This window comes from Nicotiana sylvestris, chromosome 10, assembly GCF_000393655.2.
Source record: "Nicotiana sylvestris chromosome 10, ASM39365v2, whole genome shotgun sequence".
Classification (NCBI taxonomy): domain Eukaryota; kingdom Viridiplantae; phylum Streptophyta; class Magnoliopsida; order Solanales; family Solanaceae; genus Nicotiana; species Nicotiana sylvestris.
The window spans coordinates 32968797-32994157 of NC_091066.1; the positions used below are offsets into that span (position 1 = coordinate 32968797).

General features: G+C 39.5%; 1 protein-coding gene across 1 annotated transcript; it reads left to right on the forward strand.

The window, feature by feature from the left end:
- Positions 1–8919: 8919 nt before the first annotated feature.
- Positions 8920–11975, forward strand: LOC104218077 (uncharacterized; the record flags this gene model as incomplete). Its single annotated transcript, XM_009768475.2, has 4 exons — positions 8920–9858; positions 10089–10184; positions 10975–11111; positions 11648–11975. Coding segments are annotated over 4 exons (1344 nt in total), but the record flags the coding sequence as incomplete, so codon positions are not given.
- Positions 11976–25361: the final 13386 nt, after the last annotated feature.

Sequence of the window (25361 nt, forward strand, 5' to 3'; positions counted from 1 at the left end):
CAACTTTTTTGCGTAATCATGATATGGGCGTAGTTCAGGCTTCTTGACCTCGTAACTACCCAAAAGCTGATTGACCACTAACTGGGAGTCACCAAAGAATTGCAATTGCAATTGCTTCATATCAACGGCCATTTCAAGCCCAACTATTAATGCTTGATATTCAGCAACATTGTTGGAACAGAGTTGTGTCAAGGTGAAGGAGTAGGGCAAGACTTCATCTTGAGGAGTGACAAATACTACGCCAGCCCCGGCTCCCCCACAATGCGCAGCACCATCAAAGTACATCTTCCATGGAGGTTGAACTTCAACGACCATTGCGTCCTCATCAGGTAGTTTATCAGTTAGCTCCCAGTCATCAGGTATCAGATGATTTGCCAAGAAGTCTGTCAATGCTTGTCCTTTTACAGCCTTTTGAGGGATGTATAAAATCTCGAATTGTTGAAATTGCTAAAACTTTAAGATTATCTCACATTCCGTTAATACTAATGACCCTTCGAGTCTTTTTCTTTTAATTACGTCCACGTGGACATAATTTTTTTTTTGGTTCAAAGAATATCTATTTATATTATATTAAAGAGGAGTAGTACATGCTCACATAGACATTATCCTTAGGGGTAGACCACTTGATGGGTCGTTACAAAGAGGGGGTTCAGGGTAACTACTGCTAGTGGTTCCCGTAAAACAAAAAGATCGTCCAAGAGGACGTTGCAAACAGAGTGAGGGCTGTAGAGCTGGTGGTATAACCCTTTTGACAAAAAATTTGCCTGAGCGGTCATTTTTCAAAGCTGTTTTGTTGATAAAATTATTATAGGGACTAATCGAAGAGAATATAATTGTTATGTGGGGACCATGATATCTGCATTTTACAATGAACTCTCATGCTTGAAACTATGTAGAAGTTTCTTATTATAGGGGTTTTAATTACACTACTTAATCAGTAGGGATAATGGGAACAAAATATGGATTATTTCATGCTTGATACTCATGAATGGTGCGGGAATACTTAATTATTTGTATTATGTTACTTGTATTGAATGATCTCCATTCCTTTTAGACTTTCAATCTGCTTTACATGTGTTAATATCTAATCTAGATATACATGTGTTATAATGCTCTACTTTGTCTATTTCTGTTTCTAATGTGTACCATGTATCATAGGCACAAAAAGCAGAAAGGTTCAATGAGAAAGAGGATGGAATTCCTTGATATGGACTAAGAATTCTTGTTGCTAATATCTGGTTCAGCCCAGAATCATGGCATGGCTTTCGCAAATTAAATATTGTAGCGGTTGCTGGCTGGTGGTAAAAGTAATTATAACTGGATTTCTCCTTCACTTTGGCTCTACTCTCTGCTACACATTGTTCATTGTAACATCTACACGTCGCGAATTGGATTGTTACTACCACATTCTTTTTCCAGTTACATGTTGAAATATCAATCAATGGCTACCTACTCGATCGACTTACTGTTACATTTAGGTATTCGATCTGGTGATGGTATTGGGGAGTGGTGGATCTTGAAGATGGCCTGAGTTCTTCCTGTCCTTTTTACTCTATTGAGGAAGAACTTCAATTTATATATATGGTAGATTGTATAGACTGTAAGATGGTGCTTTGACATTTTATCCCTTTGAAACAATGATTATTTTTGTTGAAACCCTGATTAAGTATATTAAAGTGTGTTCTCTCTAACGGCTTAAGCGTTTAGATGAAATATTTACACACTTCAACAATTTTAATTATTCAATTGTATGTTTGGTACCTTTCCATTGAGCCGGGGCTCTATCGAAAGCAATTTCTCTACCTTCAAAGGTAGGGGTAAGGTCTGCGTATACATTACCCTACCTTCAAAGGAAGGGGTAAGGTAGGGGTTCTTTGTTGTTGTTGTTTGGTACTTTTGCGTTGATTCAAATCTATTCTATGGTGGTTCTAAGCTAATTTGGATTGTTTTAGCGTGATAGAGTTGTGGAGAACTGATACAAGTGTAGTAGACAATATGTGGAATCTAACAAGACTTTGAAATAATTTACTTAAAAATTCATGTAACATTAGCCTTTCTTATAAGTTAAATTTGTGACGAATATGTTTGGAGCGAAGGGAAAGGTTTAAGTAAATTTCAATGTTTCTATAAATTGAGGCACAGTTTATGGATTGATGCTATGCTGGAATATAAGATGAAGGTGGAATTGGTAAGTTTCCACACCATATGAAATTAGAACAAAAGCTGAAAATAATTTTCTGTTGAATTCACTCCTTTTTCCAGTGTGTTTGTAATGACGACGGAAGTTACCTTTCATGAGAAAATGTTAATGCTTCTTTTTTATGTTTGATTGGTGAGTGAAAAATATTTTTCGAAAAGAGTATATATATATGTGTGTGTATTAAATATTGACAATAATAATTAAGTATTTATTGGAGCAAGTAAAAATTCAATCAAGTATAAAGATATTTGTTAGAAAAATAATTGGGAAGTCATTTTCCTCTTTAATTGAAAATAAAATATTTTTTGTTAGTCAAATACCAGAAACTGAAGTCATTTTCCTCTTTCATTGAAAGAAAAATATTTTTTGTTTATCAAATACTGGAAACTTGTTATAAATAGAATTGTATTTAAGGTGAATGTCTATATTTAGAGAGATTTTAGGACTTGTTAGTTGGTGGTTAAGTCACTTTTCCCCTATAGAGGGGTCATATTCCTTCTCATCCCAAATCAATAAGAATTCTCTCTCCCTACTTTTCTATGCAATACTCTACTTCTTCTTATATTATTTTATAATACGTTATCAACACGAGACTCTAACCAATTGAGTAGAAATTTTGGGATTGAGCATAATGATTGTCAATTGTTCCACGAACTCCCTTCATGATTAAATTCTGGATTTAAGGTAAGTATTTACTTTATTTTTCTCTTTTAAATTTTTGACATTCTATAATTTGATTTTAAATACAAGCAAAGACAATAAATTTTTATTATAACTCCAATGGAGTTTGTAAGGAATTATAACCACCCGAAGTGGTAAAATTCTTATGTCTTATCATGATCAAATTCATGTATGATTGTGGGAACAAGAAGTGGAAACCTGTCCCATTGAATTTGCTTCATTCTCATTCCCTTAAGAGAATGTGATAGTAGTATGTGATAAGTCTGAAAGAAGACAAAATTATTACCGTGAAGGTATCAATGGATGTGGATGTAGCAATAGACGAAATTATAATCGTCATCATTGTGATAGTGAGAACAATAAGGATTCTCAAAATAATCCTTCACTCTGTGAAATTAATGTTTGTCATCGATTTGACATGATTTTGTAAAGCACATATTGATGATTATGGTCCATTCATGATGTGAATGGGACAACATGTGATTTATGAATACTATTCATTCTTGGAAGAATATGAACGTGCTAGTGGTAGTAGTAGTGAATATACCACACTCACCTCTAGAAGGAGGTTTGAGATGATATAAGAAAACAATGTCATTATTATGGCATGAATGGTCATTGGTCACATACCTATTATATGCCAAAATATTTTGGTAATGTGATTGTTAAAGAATAACAGTAATGCAAGAAACAGATCTTGCATATAATTTTGACCATGGCTATAATGGTATAACTTTCTCTTTAAAAGACATATTCACCATATGGATATTGATGAATATGTGGTAGTACCAAATTAATCGAGATCTCTGGAAGAGCCAATTATTGCTATTTTGGAGGAATACAATTAATTATCAATAAGGCATTATGTTGTAGTAAGTCTCAAAGAAACTTATTGAGTTTTCAAAATATTCGCGAAAGCGGTTGGTTATATTGAGACTATAAATAAAGAAAAAATTTAATATCTTCTATCATTACAACTTGTAGCGAGGTAATATTTATATAAAAAGTTACCCACTTTATTCTCCAGTTTGTACTACACAAATAAAAGAATGTCACAATAAAGTAGAAGTTTATTGATATAAAACTCATATCATAATAAACTTGAGTTTATTGATATCCAGTTGGCATAATTGGTTTAGTCATATCAATTTAAGTATGATATGCTAAAATAAAAGAGAATTCACATGGGTAAATATTAAAGAACTAGAAAGTTCTTTACGAATTCTCTTGTGTTGCTTGTTCTCATTAATTAATAAACCAATTAAAATTGGGATTGAATCTCATAAATGCTGAAAATATCAAAAGTGAATATGGGCCCGTTCACCTATCATGTATATCACATAAGATGCATCTATGAGATGGTTACATGTGCGAGTATTATTAACCCGCAACCTGTGTTTGCGAGGTAACTTGCTCAATAATTTAATTTAGAGCATAATTTCCAGATTTTCTATTCAAGACAGTTTATCTTGATAAGTTAGTTTACATCACAGTTGATTTAGCAAAATAATTTATTGAGTGCCTCCACTTAATAACTAAATTGTTACTTATGAGAACAAAGTTATATATCAGTTTGATATAGGTTATATACGAAAGTATATTACATTCTCTCCTCACAAATGGATAAGGGTCATGAACCAAATAATTCCATCTTTTTATTATTGATGTGCGATGTATATTTTGATTAACACCATAACACACAAAGATGAGTTCCAAAAGTTGAGGAAGCAAGTTAGTTTTTCTAACATGAGGGGGAGAGATGATAAACATTTGAGAAAAAGTTACGTGAAATGAATTATCATTTCTACATCTAGATCCTCGAATAAATTATATGAACTTGAAGTTCATAAAAGGATAATTCATCCGCAATATATTGCAAAGTATGTCAGACGCATTTGCTGACCCAAAGAAAGTAATTATATTCTCATTGTAAATGCTCTTATTAGATTGAGTCCTAGAAGGACAAAATCTATGGTACGCCTATAGACAAATCGATTTTAAATAAAATTCTTGAAATAGAAGATGAGCAAATGATCATAATAAAGAGGCAAGTGATTTAGAAGATCACATGACATAACACTTCATAAATCTCATGAGAGATTCAGACACCTGAATAGATGAATGAAGAGATCTCTATGTTATGTCTTTATGAAAAATAAGGATGTTGGAACCGATATAAAATGTTCGTCGATGACATTTATGATAGCACTAAGTATAGATGAGGATCTTAAGCTTGTCGAATACAGACACAAAAATATTGGCCAAATGAAAGAGACACAATTTGAATAGAATTGGTTTCATATGAAAGACATGTAGTTTTGGACATGAAGTTCAAACACTCTAGAGTCAATGGTGTGTTTGCAATCACTTTCATGTATCTTATGTCTGGAATGACATAAAAACTTGATATGCATCTAAAATCTATTTGTATGGCTTATTTGACTATACTTATATGATAATCCCTGGAGGATTTAAATTGCTTGAAGCACATACAATTCTTGATTTTGAAGTACCACTTTCTCAGTGCAATTTGTGCACAAATGTATCTTACTATAACTATAAGCATGATAATACGATAGCAAGAGTTTTCACCTCTATGTGAAGATATTGAAATAGTGATTCATATGAACACAATACATCTATTAGGGATGATGATTTCAAGGTGAAACAAATTCGTTCAAGTTAATATGGTTGATTTATTTGTCAAATCTCTACCAATGATCTTTTGAAGATGGTGCACAAGATTGGAATTCAAAGGCTTAAAAATGTGAATTAATGCTCTCATCTATGGGGGGAGGGGGAGGGGGAGTTAATACGCGTTGTACTCTTTTTTCCTTACAAGGTTTTATCCCACTGGATTTTCCTTGTAAGGTTTTTAGCGAGGCAACCAAAAGACGTATTTCTAAACATGTGTACGCTTTTTCCTTCACTAGAATATTTTTCCACTGGGTTTTATTTTAGTTAAGATCTTAACGAAGCACATTATCTATTGAATAGACATTTAAGGGGGGAATGTTATAAATAGAATTGTATTTAATGTGAATGTCTATATTAGAGAGATTTTAGGACTTGTTACTTGGTGGCTAAGTCACTTTTCCCTTATAAATAGAGGGGTCTTATTCCATTATAATTCATCCCAAATGAATAAAAATTCTCTCTCCTTATTTTTCTCCGCAATACTCTTCTTTCTTATATTGTTTTATAACAAAACTGATTTTTTTTATAGAAAAATATTTTATGAACGTCGTAAACTAAGGAAAGAGAAGATAGTATTGAAAATGTGAGGGAGGGAATTGTATTGTATTTCATAATCTATAATTATGTGTCAATAGTGGTCATGGTTCAAGTCAATTGCACAGTACTTTTGAGGGGGGGGGAGTTTTAAAGCTAGTGTCACAGTATTTAAATATTAAATCTAAGATTTTATCTTATACATAGGCCTCATTTGTTTGCACTTAATAGAGGTCTGAATCTTGATCATTCAGATCTCAGACATTAAGTGCGTTTGTTTTTAAAGTCTGAATCTTAATTATTCAGATCTTAATCATTAAGTATGTTTGTTTTTTTATCTCACAATCACTTAATAGGTCTGAATAGGTCTGTATGATTAAAATCTATAACAAAGACTTAATTTCATTAAGATGCTATCACATATTCATTATTAACTGCCTCCACCGTCTACCATTATCAACTATCACAATGCCACCACCACCACCACCACGCCACCATCATCCTCAATCATAGCCTCCATTATTGACCATCACCACCTACTATCCCTACCACTCCGACCACCATCATTCTCACCCACAATCAACAATCATCCACCTCAATGACAAGACCTCATCACCATTAACAACCACAGCCGGCACTGGCCATCATTATAACTTACCACCACCCACCCACCACCTTCCTTAGTCACAACTACTATCATCACCTGACATTATTAACTATCACCACCCACCACCACCATCCCCAATCATAATTGCCACCACTACCAATCACTACTAGCTACTAGCATGAACTACCATCATCAACCGAAACTACCACCAACCATCGCCTCTAGTCGGCATTCACCCGTTAGCCATCACCACCAACAACTATCATATTTTAAAAAAGTATATATTTTATTGATAGAATATTAGATTAGTTAGTATTACATTTGAATTTTGTGTTTATTAATTTTCAAATAAAGATAAATTTTATACATTCAGATGTTAAAAATCAAACAATCTTAATTATTTCTATTCACATCTTAATATATTCAGATGTGTATTCAGATTCAAATGCTTAATCTTAATACACATCTTGATATTTTGATTTCAAACGTCTTAATCTTAAAAAAAAAAACAAATGAGGCCTTACTCTCTCACATCTCAAATTTTTATGAACTATAAGCAGTAGAAAAAGATAATGTTCATCCGTAAGAAAAAAATTGATGTCCATATTAGAAATTGTAAAAAAATGCATTGCGTGTTATATTTCTTTGTTTTTTTGTTACATGGAGGGAGGGGGAAAGGATAAGAGAATACTATGCTACTAATGAAGTTTAAACCTTACAATATAATTTTTTCCTCAATTGCAATATTAGTTAACCTAGTTGAAATCTCTTATCAGTTTCGTGTGAAAAAGTAGAAGTAAAAAAACTAAAAATGGATCTTCTATAAATAAAAAAAAGTAAGCGATGCGATAGAATAGACAACAGTACAAAATTTTAATCTAAAATAGTTTACTGTAATAAGTATAAAAAAATGTACGTATCAAACTTAAAAAGCATTTACTGACAAATTTATTGGTAAACAATAAAATAGTTTAGTCTGCTAAAAATAAGGAGTATTCGTTAAAATTTAATGATAATGTTGAAGTATCTACATAACGTACTCGGCCGTGGGTCTTGTTCGTCCTAACAGCAGATCTACTGTTCTTTCCTTGAACTGTCTTAGGGGCAATGTCGTCCGTTAACTTACTCGGACCTTCAGCCATTGTTGCTTACTTCACTTTACACAAGCTTCAGTGCATGACTACTCCGCCGAGAAATTCGTTAGCAAGGGCAATGCATTTGTAGTCCATGGTGGAAGCGAAGGAATTTACTCTTCTACCCCTAACTTCAACGAATCTTCTTCCTCCTCCTCAAATGGCGACTCTTTTATTCGGTAAATATGACTATATTTCTAATAAATTGCTTTAATCCAACTTAGTATTCTCTAGCCTTTTAATTTTGTTTTTATTACATTGCGGGTATGGGGAGGGGATTACAAGGTGAAGTTCAGGTTGCCAACCAACTGAGCTACTACTAAAATTCTCCTTTGGCCTTTTATTTATTTATTTATTTATTTATTTATTTAGTATGTAAATACTTTTTCCGGCTCATTTTGGAGTAGAGCAGAATTGATACAGAGGATTTATATAGCTAATCTTAATTTGAGATTATTGAATATTAGTTGATTGATTGAATTTGGAGTGGTGACTATGTAAATTAGATTCTCAAAATAGCCCCCTTTCAACATGATCCATCACTTAAATGCTTATATTTTACTAGATTTTTTTTATGATAGTGGTATCATAGCTAGCTTGTATTAATTCACGGGTGCTTGCTACCTCCCACCAATGTAGGTACTGGGTAACTCTGTCCAACAATGCTTAGGCAGATGCGAAAAATTCACCTAGTGGCTTTTGACTCCGCTAGTATTTGAACTTGAGACATCATGGTTCTCCCCCACTTCAACTATTTGGCCACACCCTTAGGTTCTACATTCTACTTGAATTCTAACTTTTCACATTAAAACTTAAGCTAGATGTTAAATGCGACACCATCCTTCTTCTAAAAGTACATCTAGCTCACGCATTGTTTCTCGTTATTCTTGTTGGTAAGGAAATACTTGTGATCCATATTTTTGGTGAAAGAAGATAAATAAAAATGTGTTTCTAACCTTATGGATAATAATCTTGAAGTTGTTTTTTTCTTAACGTCAAATGAAGAAAAGAAAAAGTTGTGCATATTCCAACATCAATTGAAATAAAAGTCAGGCATTTTCTGACCTTTATCATTTGTGAAAATCAGCTTCGAAAAGATTATATTCCGGAGGCCCGATGAATTTTCAAACTTTAGCTTAGGATCAATTCATGCAGTTGTGTTTGAGGTGGATGACCGAGAGACAATCGGGGGCTCTGCCTATGGGGGCCAGAGAGCTGTTTGTTGCACAGCAGATCTTGCAAAACTAGGAGTTTGTACACAAGGGGAAATAATTCACCGCCCATCTACTAATAATCCTGGTTGGCCTCAAGTATTTGGTGCCTCATTTGGCATTGACGAGCTTGAAGCAAAACTGCACCCTAGAACAATACATATTACAAAAACGGGAATGTATAATATATATTTTATGCACTGTGACCCTAAGCTTAAGGAAGTTGTTGTTGAAGGGAAAACCGTATGGAAAAATCCTACTGGTTACCTACCTGGTAGGATGGCCCCACTTATGAACTTCTACGGGTTCATGTCTCTTGTGTTTGTGTTACTTGCAAACTTTTGGTTTTCGCAGTATGCAAGATTCTGGAGAGAAGTTCTTGCTTTACAAAACTGTGTTACTCTCGTTATAACATTGGGTATGTTTGAAATGGCTTTTTGGTACTTTGATTATGCTGAATTCAACGAAACTGGAGTCAGACCGACTGGGATCCTTGTATGGGCTGTTACCTTTGGTACAATAAAGCGTACAGTTTCACGTATGATTATCTTGATGGTCTCTATGGGCTATGGTGTTGTTAGACCAACTCTTGGTGGCCTTACGTCAAAGGTCCTTTTGCTAGGAGGAACTTTCTTTCTGGCATCGGAAGTGCTTGAACTGGTAGAAAATGTTGGTACTGTTAACGATTTCTCAGGAAAAGCCAGGTTATTTTTTGTACTTCCCGTGGCGATCTTGGATGCTTTCTTTATCCTTTGGATATTCACTTCCCTATCTGCTACGTTGAATAAGCTGCAGGTACATTGGCCTATACTTTTGTTTATAACTTTATGTCAATTTTCTGCTCTGTAAAAGGGTTTCCATTCCACATTTCCTATTATCTTCATGTATTTGTGGATGATCAGAAATCTAGAGATGATACAAGTCACTTTCATATATTCTGGGTTAATCATGGCATGACTTCATTTTCTCAAACCATTATTACTATCAAGCACTGGTGGTTAATCACTGATGTTGTGAACTGACAGACTAGAAGGTTGTTGGCCAAGTTAGACATATACCGGAAGTTCACCAATGCACTGGCTGTGGCAGTTATTGTTTCTGTTGGTTGGGTATGCTATGAGGTAATATTGGCCGTCTCCAGATTGAAGCTGATTTCTTGTTTTAGTTCCTTCAATCTAATATAGCTGATTCTTAGCTTTTGTCTGCTAAAGAGCCAAGTGATGACAACACAAACGTGATCTGTTCAAAGAGATCTGAATTAAACAAAGCGAAAAGGTCAAACCTTTTACTGAACTTGTCCCGTTCATGTGTTCATGGAATGAGCTTTAGAAACAGTAACCAAAATATGGAGCACTTCTCCGATCCATGACTTTGACCTGCACTTCTAATTTTGTGTGTGTGTGTGTGTGTGTGTGTGGTGAAGAAGGACTTCGGTTCTCGTCAAACAAACATGAAAAAGTGAAATAATGTGCTTACGAGTGATAAGAAGGTGCTTTAATCAAAGGAGTCACAGTTGTACTGTTATTCATGTCCATTAAATAAGTAAAAGCATCATAATTTTTTATTTTTTTAAAGCATCATAATTCATTTTTGTAAAGCATCATAATTCATATTATCCTTTTCTTTCAGGAATTTTATGAAACCTGGACAAACTATAGTTTCAGAAACTGATTAAAGTAAATCCAAGATAGGGGGATAATGAGTTTTTCCATAATCTGAAGCTAATTAGATTGGACATGATTGTGGAATTTGTGTGAATCCTTGAAGATACAGAGAAAATCATCTAGAAATGGAAACGTACTCCTATTGGATACTCGTACTTGAGTTCATATAACGTAGTTTTATCGTCCTCCTAATGTTCCCTGTTTTTATATTACCAAGTAAAGAATTAGACTTGTTTTTTCCTGGCAGCTGCACTTCAAGTTCACTGATGTGTACAATGAGCGATGGCAAAATGCCTGGATCATTCCTGCCTTCTGGCAAGTGGTGTCTTTCTCTCTCCTTTGTGTCATCTGTGCACTTTGGGCTCCATCTCAAAACACCATGAGGTAATACCAGGCTTTCTATCAATGCATGTATTAAGTATTCATGAGTTCACAGAGCTCCTCTTGCGCAATTGCTTACCCTGTAACATTCTACAAATGTTCGATTTATAATGATGATTGTTCATGATGGCCTTTGAACAAGGGAGCCATTCACCCGTTGCAGTTTTTATGTTAATAGAGTGTTATCTAGCATTTCATCTTTAATTTGCTAGACCTAGAACGAAAGGAGAATACCTCAACCATGTGAGAAAATGAGATGATTTCCTCCTCGCCCCCAACCCTCCCTATTTTCATTTGAGAGATCATGAATTAATTTTCTTTGTCATTTTAGGCGGAAAGAAGAGCATAAAACATATTCTCCTGATGTCAAAGATCCAGCACCGTTTTGTTCAAATTTTCTTATATTTCCGCTTTCCCTACAAAAAGAATCTAAAAAAACGAGTTTTTCTGTGAGAAAATTCAGCATTTGTTAGATGCGATAGTTACTCTCTTCTATCTACACACTTCATACTCATTGAGTTTATTTGCAATACATCCAGATATGCATATTTTGATGATAGTGAAGAGTTTGACAATGACGAAACATTGACGCTCATAAAACTGTCCCCTCTGCCATCAAAGGATGCAAGAAGTCAATCCGAAGTGAGATCAACACTGGGTGGCAATGAGGCATCTAATGGTGGTGATCTGGAAGAAGACAAGACAGAGTAGAGTATATAATTATATTCACACTACTGTAACAAAATGTGTCATGAGAAAAGTAATTGTTCTTAGAATCTTGTAGCTGGTATTCTCTGTATAAAAATTATTGAAAGTCAGGTGAAAACCAAATAGGTAATACGATAGGAAATTTGCCGTTGCCTTCTCTATATTCATGTTTTTTTTCAGTATTTCTTACTGGATACTGTGATGTTGTCCACTGGAGCCTGCCATATAAATGAAATTGGGTATTCTGCTAATCCTGCAGTATGCTTTTCACCCTCTTTAGCTAGCGTTTGGACATAGATTTGGTTGAAACTTAAAAAAAAAAAGAGTTTTTGAAGATGAGATGAATAATAATTTTTGAAAGTTGAAATTCTGTTTGGATATGCATTTTACTTGAAAAGAATTTGAAGTTTTGTGAGTAGAAAACTTCAAAAATTACTCTAGAGCTGTTTTTGGGATTTAAAGATATTGCTTTCAAAATCTGCTAAAAAATAATTAAAATTTATAAACAAATAGATATTTGAAAAGAAGCTTCCAAATTTTATGGCCAAATGGGAGCTTAGCGTTAGTCTGTGTTCACTTTATTTTTAACTTCTCAATTATTGCTCTTAGCTGTCTATGCAAGAATGTCACTTTATTCTCAAGTGTATGTTATTACGCCTTCCTAACCATTATCATACTGAGAGGCCGTTTGAATTAGCTATTCGAAGTAATTGATACGTATCAGGTGCTGAAAAATAATTTTAAGTGTTGAAATTGATTTAATAAATAAACAGTTACATATTTGGATATAAGTGTTGAAATTGATAATAAGTTGCTGCAGTATTTGATAAAAAAGTGTTGATAAGCTCTTTTTATGTTAAAATGACTTAAATAACCTTAGAATTGTTTACACTTATAAGAGCGTAATTTCTTCAAAAATTTAGATTCCAGATCGATTCAAATACAAAATATTCTATTTTTCATTTTATTTTAAATCCAACTGTGCTTAGATAAGATAATTTTAATGATAAATATAATTTATTTTATGATAAGCATAAAATCATAAGTTATAATAATTAATAAATTGACACAAGTTTTCCAGTAAAAAATAAACCTAAATGGGACAAAATATTTGAAGAGAAACAAACAATGTCTTCATCACCACAACACTTAAAAAGCAATACAGCAAAAAAATTGATATGTCCTCATTTATTACATACAGTTCAAAGATTAATACACAATCACATAGATACAAATATACAAAGGAATAGAGAATTTCTTTATCTTAAATAGTCAATGAGAACTGCAAACCTGAAGGGGGGGGGGAAGGTTAGGTTGAAAAAAATACTTGAGGCAGTGAGTATCGACGTAGGAGTTTTGTTCGAGAAAAGAATATTTTAAGGATAAAATAGTAAAATTTGTTCAAACTTAAAGTAATTATACGCTAAAAATTCATAAGCTGACCCCCAGCTTATAGTTTTTGGCTTATTTTTGACTTATAAGCACTTAACTTATAATCACTTTTAACTTTATCAAATGCGTAAATAAATCGAAAAGTGTTTATAAGCTAATTTGACTCATGTATAAGCTTAGCCAAACACTCTCTTAGCTTGCTCATAAGGTCCCATAGGTGATGCTGACACACTTATCGACTCAAGTTCTAGCTCAGATTCACGATCAAGGTTCAAACTGTTGAATTAAAATATAAATTAATCAAACTAAAGAATAAGTGATCAATGAAGGATTGTATAGGTATTCGTAACACGCAGCGTAATACAATAATAATCCTAGGTAGATCTTTTCGTGTTTAAACTTTATTTACCTGTCAAAGATCGGATCTAAGACGTACTGTCACGACCCGGATTTCCCACCATCGGGTGTCGTGATGGCGCCTACTATCGGAGCTAGGCAAGCCAAATATTTAAAACACTTTTCCTGCTTTCTTTCAAACAATATAATAAACGAGACAAAATTTAAGCGGAAGACTTTAAATCTAAAGCAACTGAAAACCAAAAGTGCGGAAGTTTAATACACATCACTACCCAAGGTCTGGTGTCACTAGCTCACGGACTACTACAGAATACTACAAACAATGTCTGAAAGGAAATACATCATGTTTGTCTGATACAAGATGAACAAATGAAAAGCATGGAAAGGGGCTTCGGCCTGCGAACGCCAGCTAGACTACCTCGAGAGTCCCTGGACTGAAAATAGCTCCCAGAAGTCCTACTGCTATGGTCCGTAAGCTGCTCCCTGATCTGTGCACAAAAATGCACAGAGTGTAGCATCAGCACAACCGACCCCATGTGCTGGTAAGTGTCTGGCCTAACCCCGGCGAAGTAGTGACGAGGATAGACAGGACCTACCACAATTAACCTGTACAGATATATATACAAGTGCAAGAAAACAATAACAAGATAATACAAAGTAAAGCTAGGAGGGGCATGTTATCGGGGAGTAACAGATAAAAATGAAATATCGGAAATAAACAGAAGAAACTTCGGTTCCCATGATATATATATATATAGTGGACGGCGTGCCACACGATCCCATAATATCATATATAAGTGGACGGCGTGCCACACGATCCCAATTTTCATTTACCACGTGGTAGGCGTACCATTTGTTCCCATTTCATTTTTATCACATTGCGCAATATGTCACCGGCAACGGAGGCCAATAACCAATAATCACTCTAATTTGTGGTAGGCGTACCACTCGATCCCATTTGGTAAAATCATACGTGGACGGCGTGCCACACGATCCCATAATATCATATATAAGTGGACGGCGTGCCACACGATCCCATAATATCATATAAAAGTGGACGGCGTGCCACATGATCCCATAATATCATATAAAAGTGGACGGCGTACCACACGATCCCATAATATCATATATAAGTGGACGGCGTGCCACACGATCCCATAATATAATTCGAAACATCTGATTTTGTAAGGAGAGTCCCATTAGGGGAAATCAACAACATATCACTCTAACCCGGCAAGGGTACAACTAACAGCCCAAAAATATCCCGACAAGGGAGGGTATATATATCGGTCTACACATCCTGGCAAGGGAGTAATCACAACACATTCTCTTTTTAAATCCCTTCTTCCTCAACTAACACATTCATGTTCGAGCTAACGCTCCAAAAGTACACCAATCACAATTTTACCTCAACCGTTCACATTATATGAAACTCATCAAATAAACAAGGAGATTGTGTCACGTTATTCGAATTAAAAGCAATTAAGACTCACGGTCATGCTAGACTCTGGTGCATAGATAACCGTCACCATGCCTATACACCGTACTCCATATTAGCAAGTAGCAAATAACATCCTAGTCCTATTCCCTCAAGCCAAAGTTAGAACAAACACTTACCTCGAATGCTCCAAACTCAACTCACGCTTCTAGTATAGCTTTACCTCTTGATTCCACCACCAATCCGCTCGAATTTAGTCATAAGTCACTTAATCACATTAATAATTACTAAATGAATCACTCCCCATGCATGAAAATAAATTTTACAAGGTTTTTCCCAAAATGGTCAAAAACACCCCCGGACCCACGTGGTCGAAACTCGAGGTTCGGACCAAAACCCGGTTACCCATTCTCCCACGAATCCAAATATATGCTTTGTTTTGAAATCGGACCCCAAATTGAGGTCCAACTCCTCAATTTGTAGAAAACCTAGGTTCTACCCAAAACACCCAAATTCCCCATGAAAATCTTTGTTTTGAAGTTGAAATCATGTTAAAAGATGTTAAGAAGTGAAGAAAATGAGTTAGAAATCACTTACCAATCATTTTGAAGAAGAAAAGTTGTTTGAAAAATCGCCTCTTAGGTTTTGGGTTTTTGAAAAGTGGAAAAATGACCGAAAATCCCGAATTTATACATTTTGCTGGGGGCTGGCGCGGACCGCACAGAAATGCACCGCGGCCGTGTGACTGCCAGCGCGGAACGCGCGTAAATGTACCGCGGTCGCGCCGAGGGAGGGAAGAAGTGGGCTCTCTGAACCCACCCAACGCGGATCGCACTGATTTGGTGCGCGGCCGCGCTGGTTGACCTGGCTACCGACCCTCTGAACCCCCACCACGCGGACCGCACAGAAAAGCACTGCGGCCGCGTGGCTGCCAGCGCGGACCGCGCGGAAACGGCCACGGCCGCGCTGGTCGACCTGGCTACCGATCCTCTGAACCCCCACCACGCGGATCGCACAGAAAAGCACTGCGGCCGCGTGGCTGCCAGCGCAGACCGCGCGGAAACGGCCGCGGCCGCGCTGGGCCTGCAATACCTGAACCTGCATTTTTTTAAGTCTAGGCCCCCCGGGTCCCACTCAAAACTCACCCGAGCTCTCGGGGCTCCAAACCAAACATACATATAATCTTAAAAACATCTTACGGTCTCATTTGTGCGATCAAATCGCCAAAATAACATCATATACATGGAATCAAGCCTCAAAACACATGATTTTCTTTCAAGTTTCATAAAACTCGAATTCCCCATTTTAAGTCCAAAACATGTCATATGACGTCCGTTTTTAGCCAAACTTTACAGATAGTGCTTAAAACATATTTAAGACTTGTACCGGGCGTCGGAACCAAAATACGAGCCCGATACTACAGTTTTCTGATCAATTTCCTTCTTCATTTTCCTTAATTAATTTCAGAAAATAATTTCACACAAAATTTCATTTCTCGGGCTTGGGACCTCGGAATTTAATTTCGGGCACACGCCCAAGTCCCATATTTTTCTACGGACCCTCCGGGACCGTCGAATCACAGGTCCGTGTCCGTTTACCCAAAATATTGACCGAAGTCAATATTATGCATATTAATATCAAAATCCATCAATTTTTTCACATAATTCACATATTCTAACATAAAAACTTTCCGGCTACGTGCCCGAACTACGCACGCAAATCGAGGCAACTAAAAGCGAGGTTTTCAAGGCCTCAGAAGCATGGAACAAGGAAGAACTACGGTGATGACCCTTTGGGTCGTCACATTCTCCACCTCTAAAACAACCGTTCGTCCTCAAACGGACAAAAGAAAGAAGTACCTGAGTCGGGAAATAGATGAGGATAACGGCCCTGCATATCGGACTCGGACTCCCAGGTCGATGCCTCAGGAGGCTGACCTCTCCACTGAACACGCACCGAAGGAAAACTCTTCGACCTCAACTGTCGAACCTGCCGGTCTAGAATAGCCACCGGCTCCTCCTCATATGACAGATCCTTGTCCAATTGGACAGTGCTGAAATCTAACACGTGCGATGGATCTCCGCGATACTTCCGGAGCATAGATACATGAAACACGGGGTGCACAACTGACAAGCTAGGTGGCAAGGTAAGTCTATAAGCCACCTCTCCCACACGATCAAGAATCTCAAATGGACCGATGAACCGAGGGTTGAGCTTGCCCTTCTTCCCAAATCTCATCACGCCCTTCATAGGTGATACACGGAGCAATACCCGCTCCCCAACCATGAAAGCAACCTCTCTGACCTTGCGGTCTACATAACTCTTTTGTCTGGACTGAGCTATACGAAGTCTATCCTGAATAATCCTGACCTTGTCCAAGGCCTCCTGAACCAAATCAGTACCCAATAATCGAGCCTCTCCCAGCTCAAACCATCCAACTGGAGACCGACATCACCTACCATACAATGCCGCATACGGAGCCATCTGGATGCTGGACTGGTAGCTGTTGTTGTAGGCGAACTCTGCTAAAGGCAAAAACTGGTCCCACGAGCCTCCAAAATCAATAACACAGGCTCGGAGCATATCTTCAAGAATCTGAATAGTCCTCTCGGACTGACTGTCCGTCTGGGGATGAAATGTTGTACTCAACTCAACCTGGGTGCCCAACTCTCGCTGAACCGCTCTCCAAAAATGCGAGGTGAACTGCGTACCCTGATCCGAGATGATAGATAGTGGCACCCCATGAAGGCGAACAATCTCCCTGATATAAATCTCAGCTAACCTTTCGGACGAATAGGTGGCTGCAACAGGAACAAAATGCGCTGACTTGGTCAGCCTATCAATAATGACCCAAACTGCAGTAACGAAATCCATCGTAATCCTCTCCCACTTCCACTCGGGAAGTGCAATCCTCTAAAATAGACCACCAGGTCTTTGATGCTCGTACTTAACCTGCTGACAATTCAAACACTGAGCCACATGCGCAACGATGTCTTTCTTCATCTTGCGCCACCAATAGTGCTGCCTCAAATCCTGGTACATCTTCGTGGCGTCCGGGTGAATAGAATACCGAGAACTGTGGGCCTCCGCTAAGATCAACTCTCGAATCTCATCAACATTGGGCACACAAACTCGTCCCTGCAATCTCAATACGCCATTATCATCTAAGGTTACTTTCTTGGCACCTCCACGCTGCACCGTGTCTCTCAAGACACACAAATGGGGATCATCGAATTGCCGATCACGGATACGCTCCAATAACGAAGAACAAGCGACCGTGCAAGCTAATACCCGACTAGGCTCAGAAATGTCCAACCTCACAAACTGATTGGCCAAAGCCTGAACGTCCAAAGCAAGTGGTCTCTCACCGACCGGAATATAAGCCAGACTGCCCATATTGGCTGACTTCCTACTCAAGGCATCGGCCACCACATTGGCCTTTTCCGGGTGATATAAGATAGTGATGTCATAATCTTTCAACAATTCCAACCACCTCCTCTGCCTCAAATTCAACTCCTTTTGCTTGAACAAATACTGAAGACTCTTATGATCCGTGAACACCTCACACGCCACACCAAACAGATAGTGCCTCCAAATCTTCAATGCGTGAACAATGGCTATCAACTCCAAATCATGCACTGGATAGTTCTTCTCATGAACCTTCAACTGCCTCGAGGCATAGGCAATGACCTTGTCATCCTGCATCAACACTGCACCAAGTCCAATACAAGATGCATCACAATAGACTGTATAGGGCCCTGAACCTGTGGGCAAAACCAACACCGGTGTCTCAGAGCTGCCTTGAGCCTCTGAAAGCTCGCCTCACACTCATCTGACCATCTGAACTGGGCACCTTTCTGGGTCAATCTGGTCATAGGGGCTGCAATGGATGAAAACCCCTCCACGAACCGACGGTAGTAACCTGCTAACCCTAGGAAACTCTGAATCTCCGTAGATGAAGCTGGTCGAGGCCAGTCCTTGACTGCCTCTATCTTCTTCGGGTCTACCTAAATACCTGCTGCTGATACGACATGACCCAGGAATGCGACCGAACTCAACCAAAACTCGCACTTTGAGAACTTAGCATACAACTGACTATCCTTTAGGGTCTGAAGGACCACTCTGAGGTGCTGCTCATGCTCCTCCTGACTGCGGGAGTATATAAGAATATCGTCAATGAAGACTATCACGAACAAGTCCAAATAAGGTCTGAACACTCGGTTCATCAACTCCATGAACGTTGCTGGGGCATTAGTCAATCCAAATGACATGACCAAAAACTCATAGTGCCCATACCGAGTGCGAAATGCTGTCTTAGGGACATCAGACGCCCTAATCCTCAGCTGGTGATAACCAGATCTCAAATCTATCTTTGAGAACACCCTCGCACCCTGAAGCTGGTCGAATAAATCATCAATCCTCGGCAGTGTATACTTATTCTTAATTGTAACCTTGTTCAATTGCCGGTAATCGATGCACATTCTCATCGAACCATCCTTTTTCTTTACAAACAACACCGGCGCATCCCAAGGCGACACACTGGGTCTAATGAAACCTTTCTCAAGCAAATCCTGCAGTTGTTCCTTTAACTCTTTCAACTCCAACGGGGCCATACGATATGGCGTGATAGAAATGGGCTGAGTGCCCTAGGCCAAATCAATACAAAAGTCGATATCCCTGTCGGGCGGCATACTCGGCAGGTACGAAGGGAAAACCTCAGAAAACTCCCGAACAACGGGCACAGAATCAATAGAAGGGACCTCCGCGCTAGAATCGCGAACATACGCCAAGTAGGCCAAACATCCCTTCTCGACCATACGCCGAGCCTTCACATACGAGATAACACTACGGGTACAATGACCAGAAGTCCCTCTCCACTCTAAACGGGGTAAATCCGGTAAGGCTAAGGTCATGGTCTTGGCATGGCAATCCAAGATAGCATGGTACGGGGATAACCAATCCATCCCCAATATAACATCGAAGTCGACCATGTCCAAAAGCAACAAATCAACATGGGTCTCAAGACCCCCAAACACTACGATACAAGAACGATGAACTTGGTCGACCATAATAGAATGACCCACCGGTGTTGACACATAAACAAGAATACTCAACGAGTCACTAGGCATAACCAAATAGGGTGCAAAATAGGACGACACATATGAATACGTAGATCCGGGATCAAACAGCATAGAAGCATCCCTATCACAGACCAGAATAGTACATGTAATCACAGCATCTTATGACTCAACCTCTGGTCTGGCTGGCAAAGCATAACAACGGGGTTGGGCCCCACCTCCCTGAATCATATCCCTAGGACGATCTGCTGCTGGCTGACCCCTACCTCTAGCACTCTGAGCTCCACCTCTAAGACCTCTACCTCCACCTCTATGTCCCCTACCCCCGCCTCTAACTGGCCAGGCAGGCTGTGGGGCAACTGGTGCCTGAATTATCAGGCGAGGACCCTGCTGCTGCGAGCTGCTGGAAGCTCGAGGGCAATATCTGGCAATGTGACTCACATCGCCGCAAGTATAACAAGCCCTAGGCTGCTGAGAATAACGAAGTGGTGGTGCACTGATAGGTGCTGATGGTGAACTGAAGAGCTGCTGGTCAGAATACTGCGGCTGAGAACCACGACCACCTGGTGTACCATGAGAAGCCTGGAGAGCTGACTGAAAGGGCCTCGAAGGATGGCCTCTACCATAAGAATCCCTACCTCCAGACGAGGTACCACTGAATCTACCAGAATGACGGGGCCTCTTATCAGACCCATGACCACCTCCCTAAGCAAGTGCCATCTCTATCCGGGGGGCACCATCTGCCACCTCCTGAAATGAAATTTCACTACCGGCACTCATGGCCATCTGAACATGGATCGGCTGGGCCAACCCATCAATAAACCTCCACACCCTCTCTCTATCGGTGGGGAGTATCACAATGGCATGACGAGCAAGATCAATGAACCGGGTCTCATACTGGGTGACCGTCATAGGACCCTGCTGGAGATGCTCAAATTGCCTGCGAAGAGCATCTCGCTGAGTAACTGGAAGAAACTTCCCCAAAAATAACTCTGAAAACTGATCCCAGGTCAATGATGGCGACCCTGCTGGCCTGGCTAAACAGAAATCCCTCCACCAAGTCTTGGCGGATCCTGCCAGGCGAAAAGTGGCGAAGTCGACCCCATTGGTCTCTACAATGCCCATAGTCCGTAGAACCTCATGACAGCTGAATATGAAATCCTGAGCATCCTTTGAGGGGGTGCCACTATATGTGGTTGTGAAGAGCTTGGTGAAACGATCAAGCCTCCACAAAGCATCCGCGGACATAGTCGCACCATCGCTGGACTGAGCCGCAATACCTGGCTGGGCTGCCACAACTGGCTAAACTGCCACGGCTGGCTGAACTGCTGGAACCTGAGCCTGAGGAGCTACCGGCTCTTGAGTATGAGTATCGGGAGTCTAAACTCCTCCCCCAGCCTGAGATGTGGCTGGAGCTACTGGAAGCAAACCCGCTCTAGAAATGCCCTCCATAAAGCCTACTAGTCGGACCTAAGCGTCCTGAAACACTAGAGTGGCTATGAAACCCTCTGGAACCTGAGCTGGGCCCACCGGAGCTGCTGGAGCTAGAACCCCTTCGTCGTAGTCAACATGAGGCTCCACCTCTGGGACTGCCGCTCGGGGCTGAGCTCTGCCCCGGCCTCGGCCTCTGGCACGGTCTCGGCCTCGCCCCCTGCCCCTGATAGGAGCTGCTGCTGCGCGGTAGAAGAGGAAGCACGTGTCCTCGCCATCTGCGAAAGAAAAGAGTGGAAAGACAATCAGTTCTTGAGAAACAGAATCGCACGACAAGAATGAACAAGGTGAAGTTTTCCTAACTCAGTAGCCTCTGCGGGATAAATACAGACGTCTCCGTACCGATCCCTCAGACTCTACCGAGCTGTCCATGGGTTGTGAGACCTAAGTAACCTAGTGCTCTGATACCAACTTGTCACGACCCGGATTTCCCACCATCGGGTGTCGTTATGGCGCCTACTATCGGAGCTAGGCAAGCCAAATATTTAAAACACCTTTCTTGCTTTCTTTCAAACAATATAATAAACGATACAAAATTTAAGCGGAAGACTTTAAATCTAAAGCAACTGAAAACCAAAAGTGCGGAAGTTTAATACACATCACTACCCAAGGTCTGGTGTCACTAGCTCACGGACTACTACAGAATACTATAAACAATGTCTGAAAGGAAATACATCATGTTTGTCTGATACAAGATGAACAAACGAAAAGCATGGAAAGGGGCTTCGGCCTGCGAACGCCAACTAGGCTACCTCGAGAGTCCCTGGACTGAAAATAGCTCACAGAAGTCCTACTGCTGTGGTCCGTAAGCTGCTCCCTGATCTGTGAACAAAAATGCACAGAGTGTAGCATCAGCACAATCGACCCCATGTGCTGGTAAGTGTCTGGCCTAACCCCGGCGAAGTAGTGACGAGGCTAGACAGGACCTACCACAATTAACCTGTACAGATATATATACAAGTACAAGAAAACAATAACAAGATAATACAAAGTAAAGCTAGGAGGGGACATGCTATCGGGGAGTAACAGATAAAAATGAAATATCGGAAATAAACAGAAGAAACTCCGGTTCCCATGATATATATATGTATAGTGGACGGCGTGCCACAGGATCCCATAATATCATATATAAGTGGACGGCGTGCCACACGATCCCAATTTTCATATACCACGTGGTAGGCGTACCACTTGTTCCCATTTCATCTTTATCACAGTGCGCAATATGTCACCGGCAACGGAGGCCAATAACCAATAATCACTCTAATTTGTGGTAGGCGTACCACTCGATCCCATTTCGTAAAATCATACGTGAACGGCGTGCCACACGATCCTATAATATAATATATAAGTGGATGGCGTGCCACACGATCCCATAATATCATATAAAAGTGGACGGCGTGCCACACGATCCCATAATATCATATAAAAGTGGACGGCGTACCACACGATCCCATAATATCATATATAAGTGGACGGCGTGCCACACGATCCCATAATATAATTCGAAACATATGATTTTGTAAGGAGAGTCCCATTAGGGGAAATCAATAACATATCACTCTAACCCGGCAAGGGTACAACTAACAGCCCAAAAATATCCCGACAAGGGAGGGTATATATATCGGTCTACACATCCCGGTAAGGGAGTAATCACGACACATTCTCTTTTTAAATCTCTTCTTCCTCAACTAACACATTCATGTTCGAGCTAACGCTCCAAAAGTACACCAATCACAATATTACCTCAACCGTTCACATTATATGAAACTCATCAAATAAACAAGGAGATTGTGTCACGTTATTCAAATTAAAAGCAATTAAGACTCACGGTCATGCTAGACTCCGGTGCATAGATAACCGTCACCATGCCTATACACCGTACTCCACATAGCAAGTAGCAAATAACAACCTAATCCTATTCCCTCAAGCCAAAGTTAGAACAAACACTTATCTCGAATGCTCCAAACTCAACTCACGCTTCTAGTATAGCTTTACCTCTTGATTCCACCACCAATCCGCTCGAATTTAGTCATAAGTCACTTAATCACATTAATAATTACTAAATGAATCACTCCCCATGCATGAAAATAAATTTTACAAGGTTTTTCCCAAAATGGTCAAAAATACCCCCGGGCCCACGTGGTCGAAACTCGAGGTTTGGACCAAAACCCGGTTACCCATTCTTCCACGAATCCAAATATATGCTTTGTTTTGAAATCGGACCCAAAATTGAGGTCCAACTCCTCAATTTGTAGAAAACCTATGTTCTACCCAAAACACCCAATTTTTCCCATGAAAATCTTTGTTTTGAAGTTGAAATCATGTTAATAGATGTTAAGAAGTGAAGAAAATGAGTTAGAAATCACTTACCAATCGTTTTGAAGAAGAAAAGTTGTTTGGAAAATCGCCTCTTAAATTTTGGGTTTTTGAAAAGTGGAAAAATGACCGAAATTCCCGAATTTATACATTTTGCTGGGGGCTGGCGCGGACCGCACAGAAATGCACCGCGGCCGCGTGACTGCCAGTGCGGACCGCGCGTAAATGTACCGCGGTCGCGCCGAGGGAGGGAAGAAGTGGGCTCTCTGAACCCACCCAGCGCGGACCGCACTGATTTGGTGCGTGGCCGCGCTGGTCGACCTGGCTACCGACCCTCTGAACCCCCACCATGCGGACCGCACAGAAAAGCACTACGGCCGCGTGGCTGCCAGCGCGGACCGCGCGGAAACTGCCGCGGCCGCGCTAGGCCTGCAATGCCTGAACCTGCATTTTTTTAAATCTAAGACCTCCCGGGCCCCACTCAAAACTCACCCGAGCCCTCGGAACTCCAAACCAAACATACATATAATCTTAAAAACATCTTACGGTCTCATTTGTGCGATCAAATCGCCAAAATAACATCATATACATGGAATCAAGCCTCAAAACACATGATTTTCTTTCAACTTTCATAAAACTCAAATTCCCCATTTTAAGTCCGAAACACGTCATATGACGTCCGTTTTTAGCCAAACTTTACAGATAGTGCTTAAAACATATTTAAGACTCGTACCGGGCATCGGAACCAAAATACGAGCCCGATACCACAGTTTTCTGATCAATTTCCTTCTTCATTTTCCTCTAATTAATTTCAGAAAACAATTTCACACAAAATTTTATTTCTCGGGCATTGGACCTCGGAATTTAATTCCGGGCACACGCCCAAGTCCCATATTTTTCTACGGACGCTCTGGGACCATCGAATCACAGGTCTGGGTCCGTTTACCCAAAATGTTGAGCGAAGTCAATATTATGCATATTAATATCAAAATCCATCAAATTTTTCACATAATTCACATATTCTCACATAAAAACTTTCCGGCTACGCGCCCGAACTACGCACGCAAATCGAGGCAACTAAAAGCGAGGTTGTGCGGAACAAGGAAGAACTACGGTGATGACCCTTTGGGTCGTCACACGTACCTAGTGAAGAGAGTCTCGTTTCAAAGTTTCTTCGATAGTGCGAGACTCAATGTGTATCCACACCGAAACTGATCCTTACTATCAACACTTTGATCAGTGAAACTCGTGAATAAATTGAATGAAATTTTCTCAAAATCCAGCCAATAAATACGACAAGAAAACTGATTTTCTTTGCCAAGACTATCTCTTAGTTTTTCTTGTGCGACACCTCCGAAAACTCTTTTTGTTTTATATATATCAGGTCTACTTACCTTTATATATATATATATATACTACTTTAGTAATCCTTTTCCAATATATATGAAGGAAAAATTAGGGGCGGTGACTTTT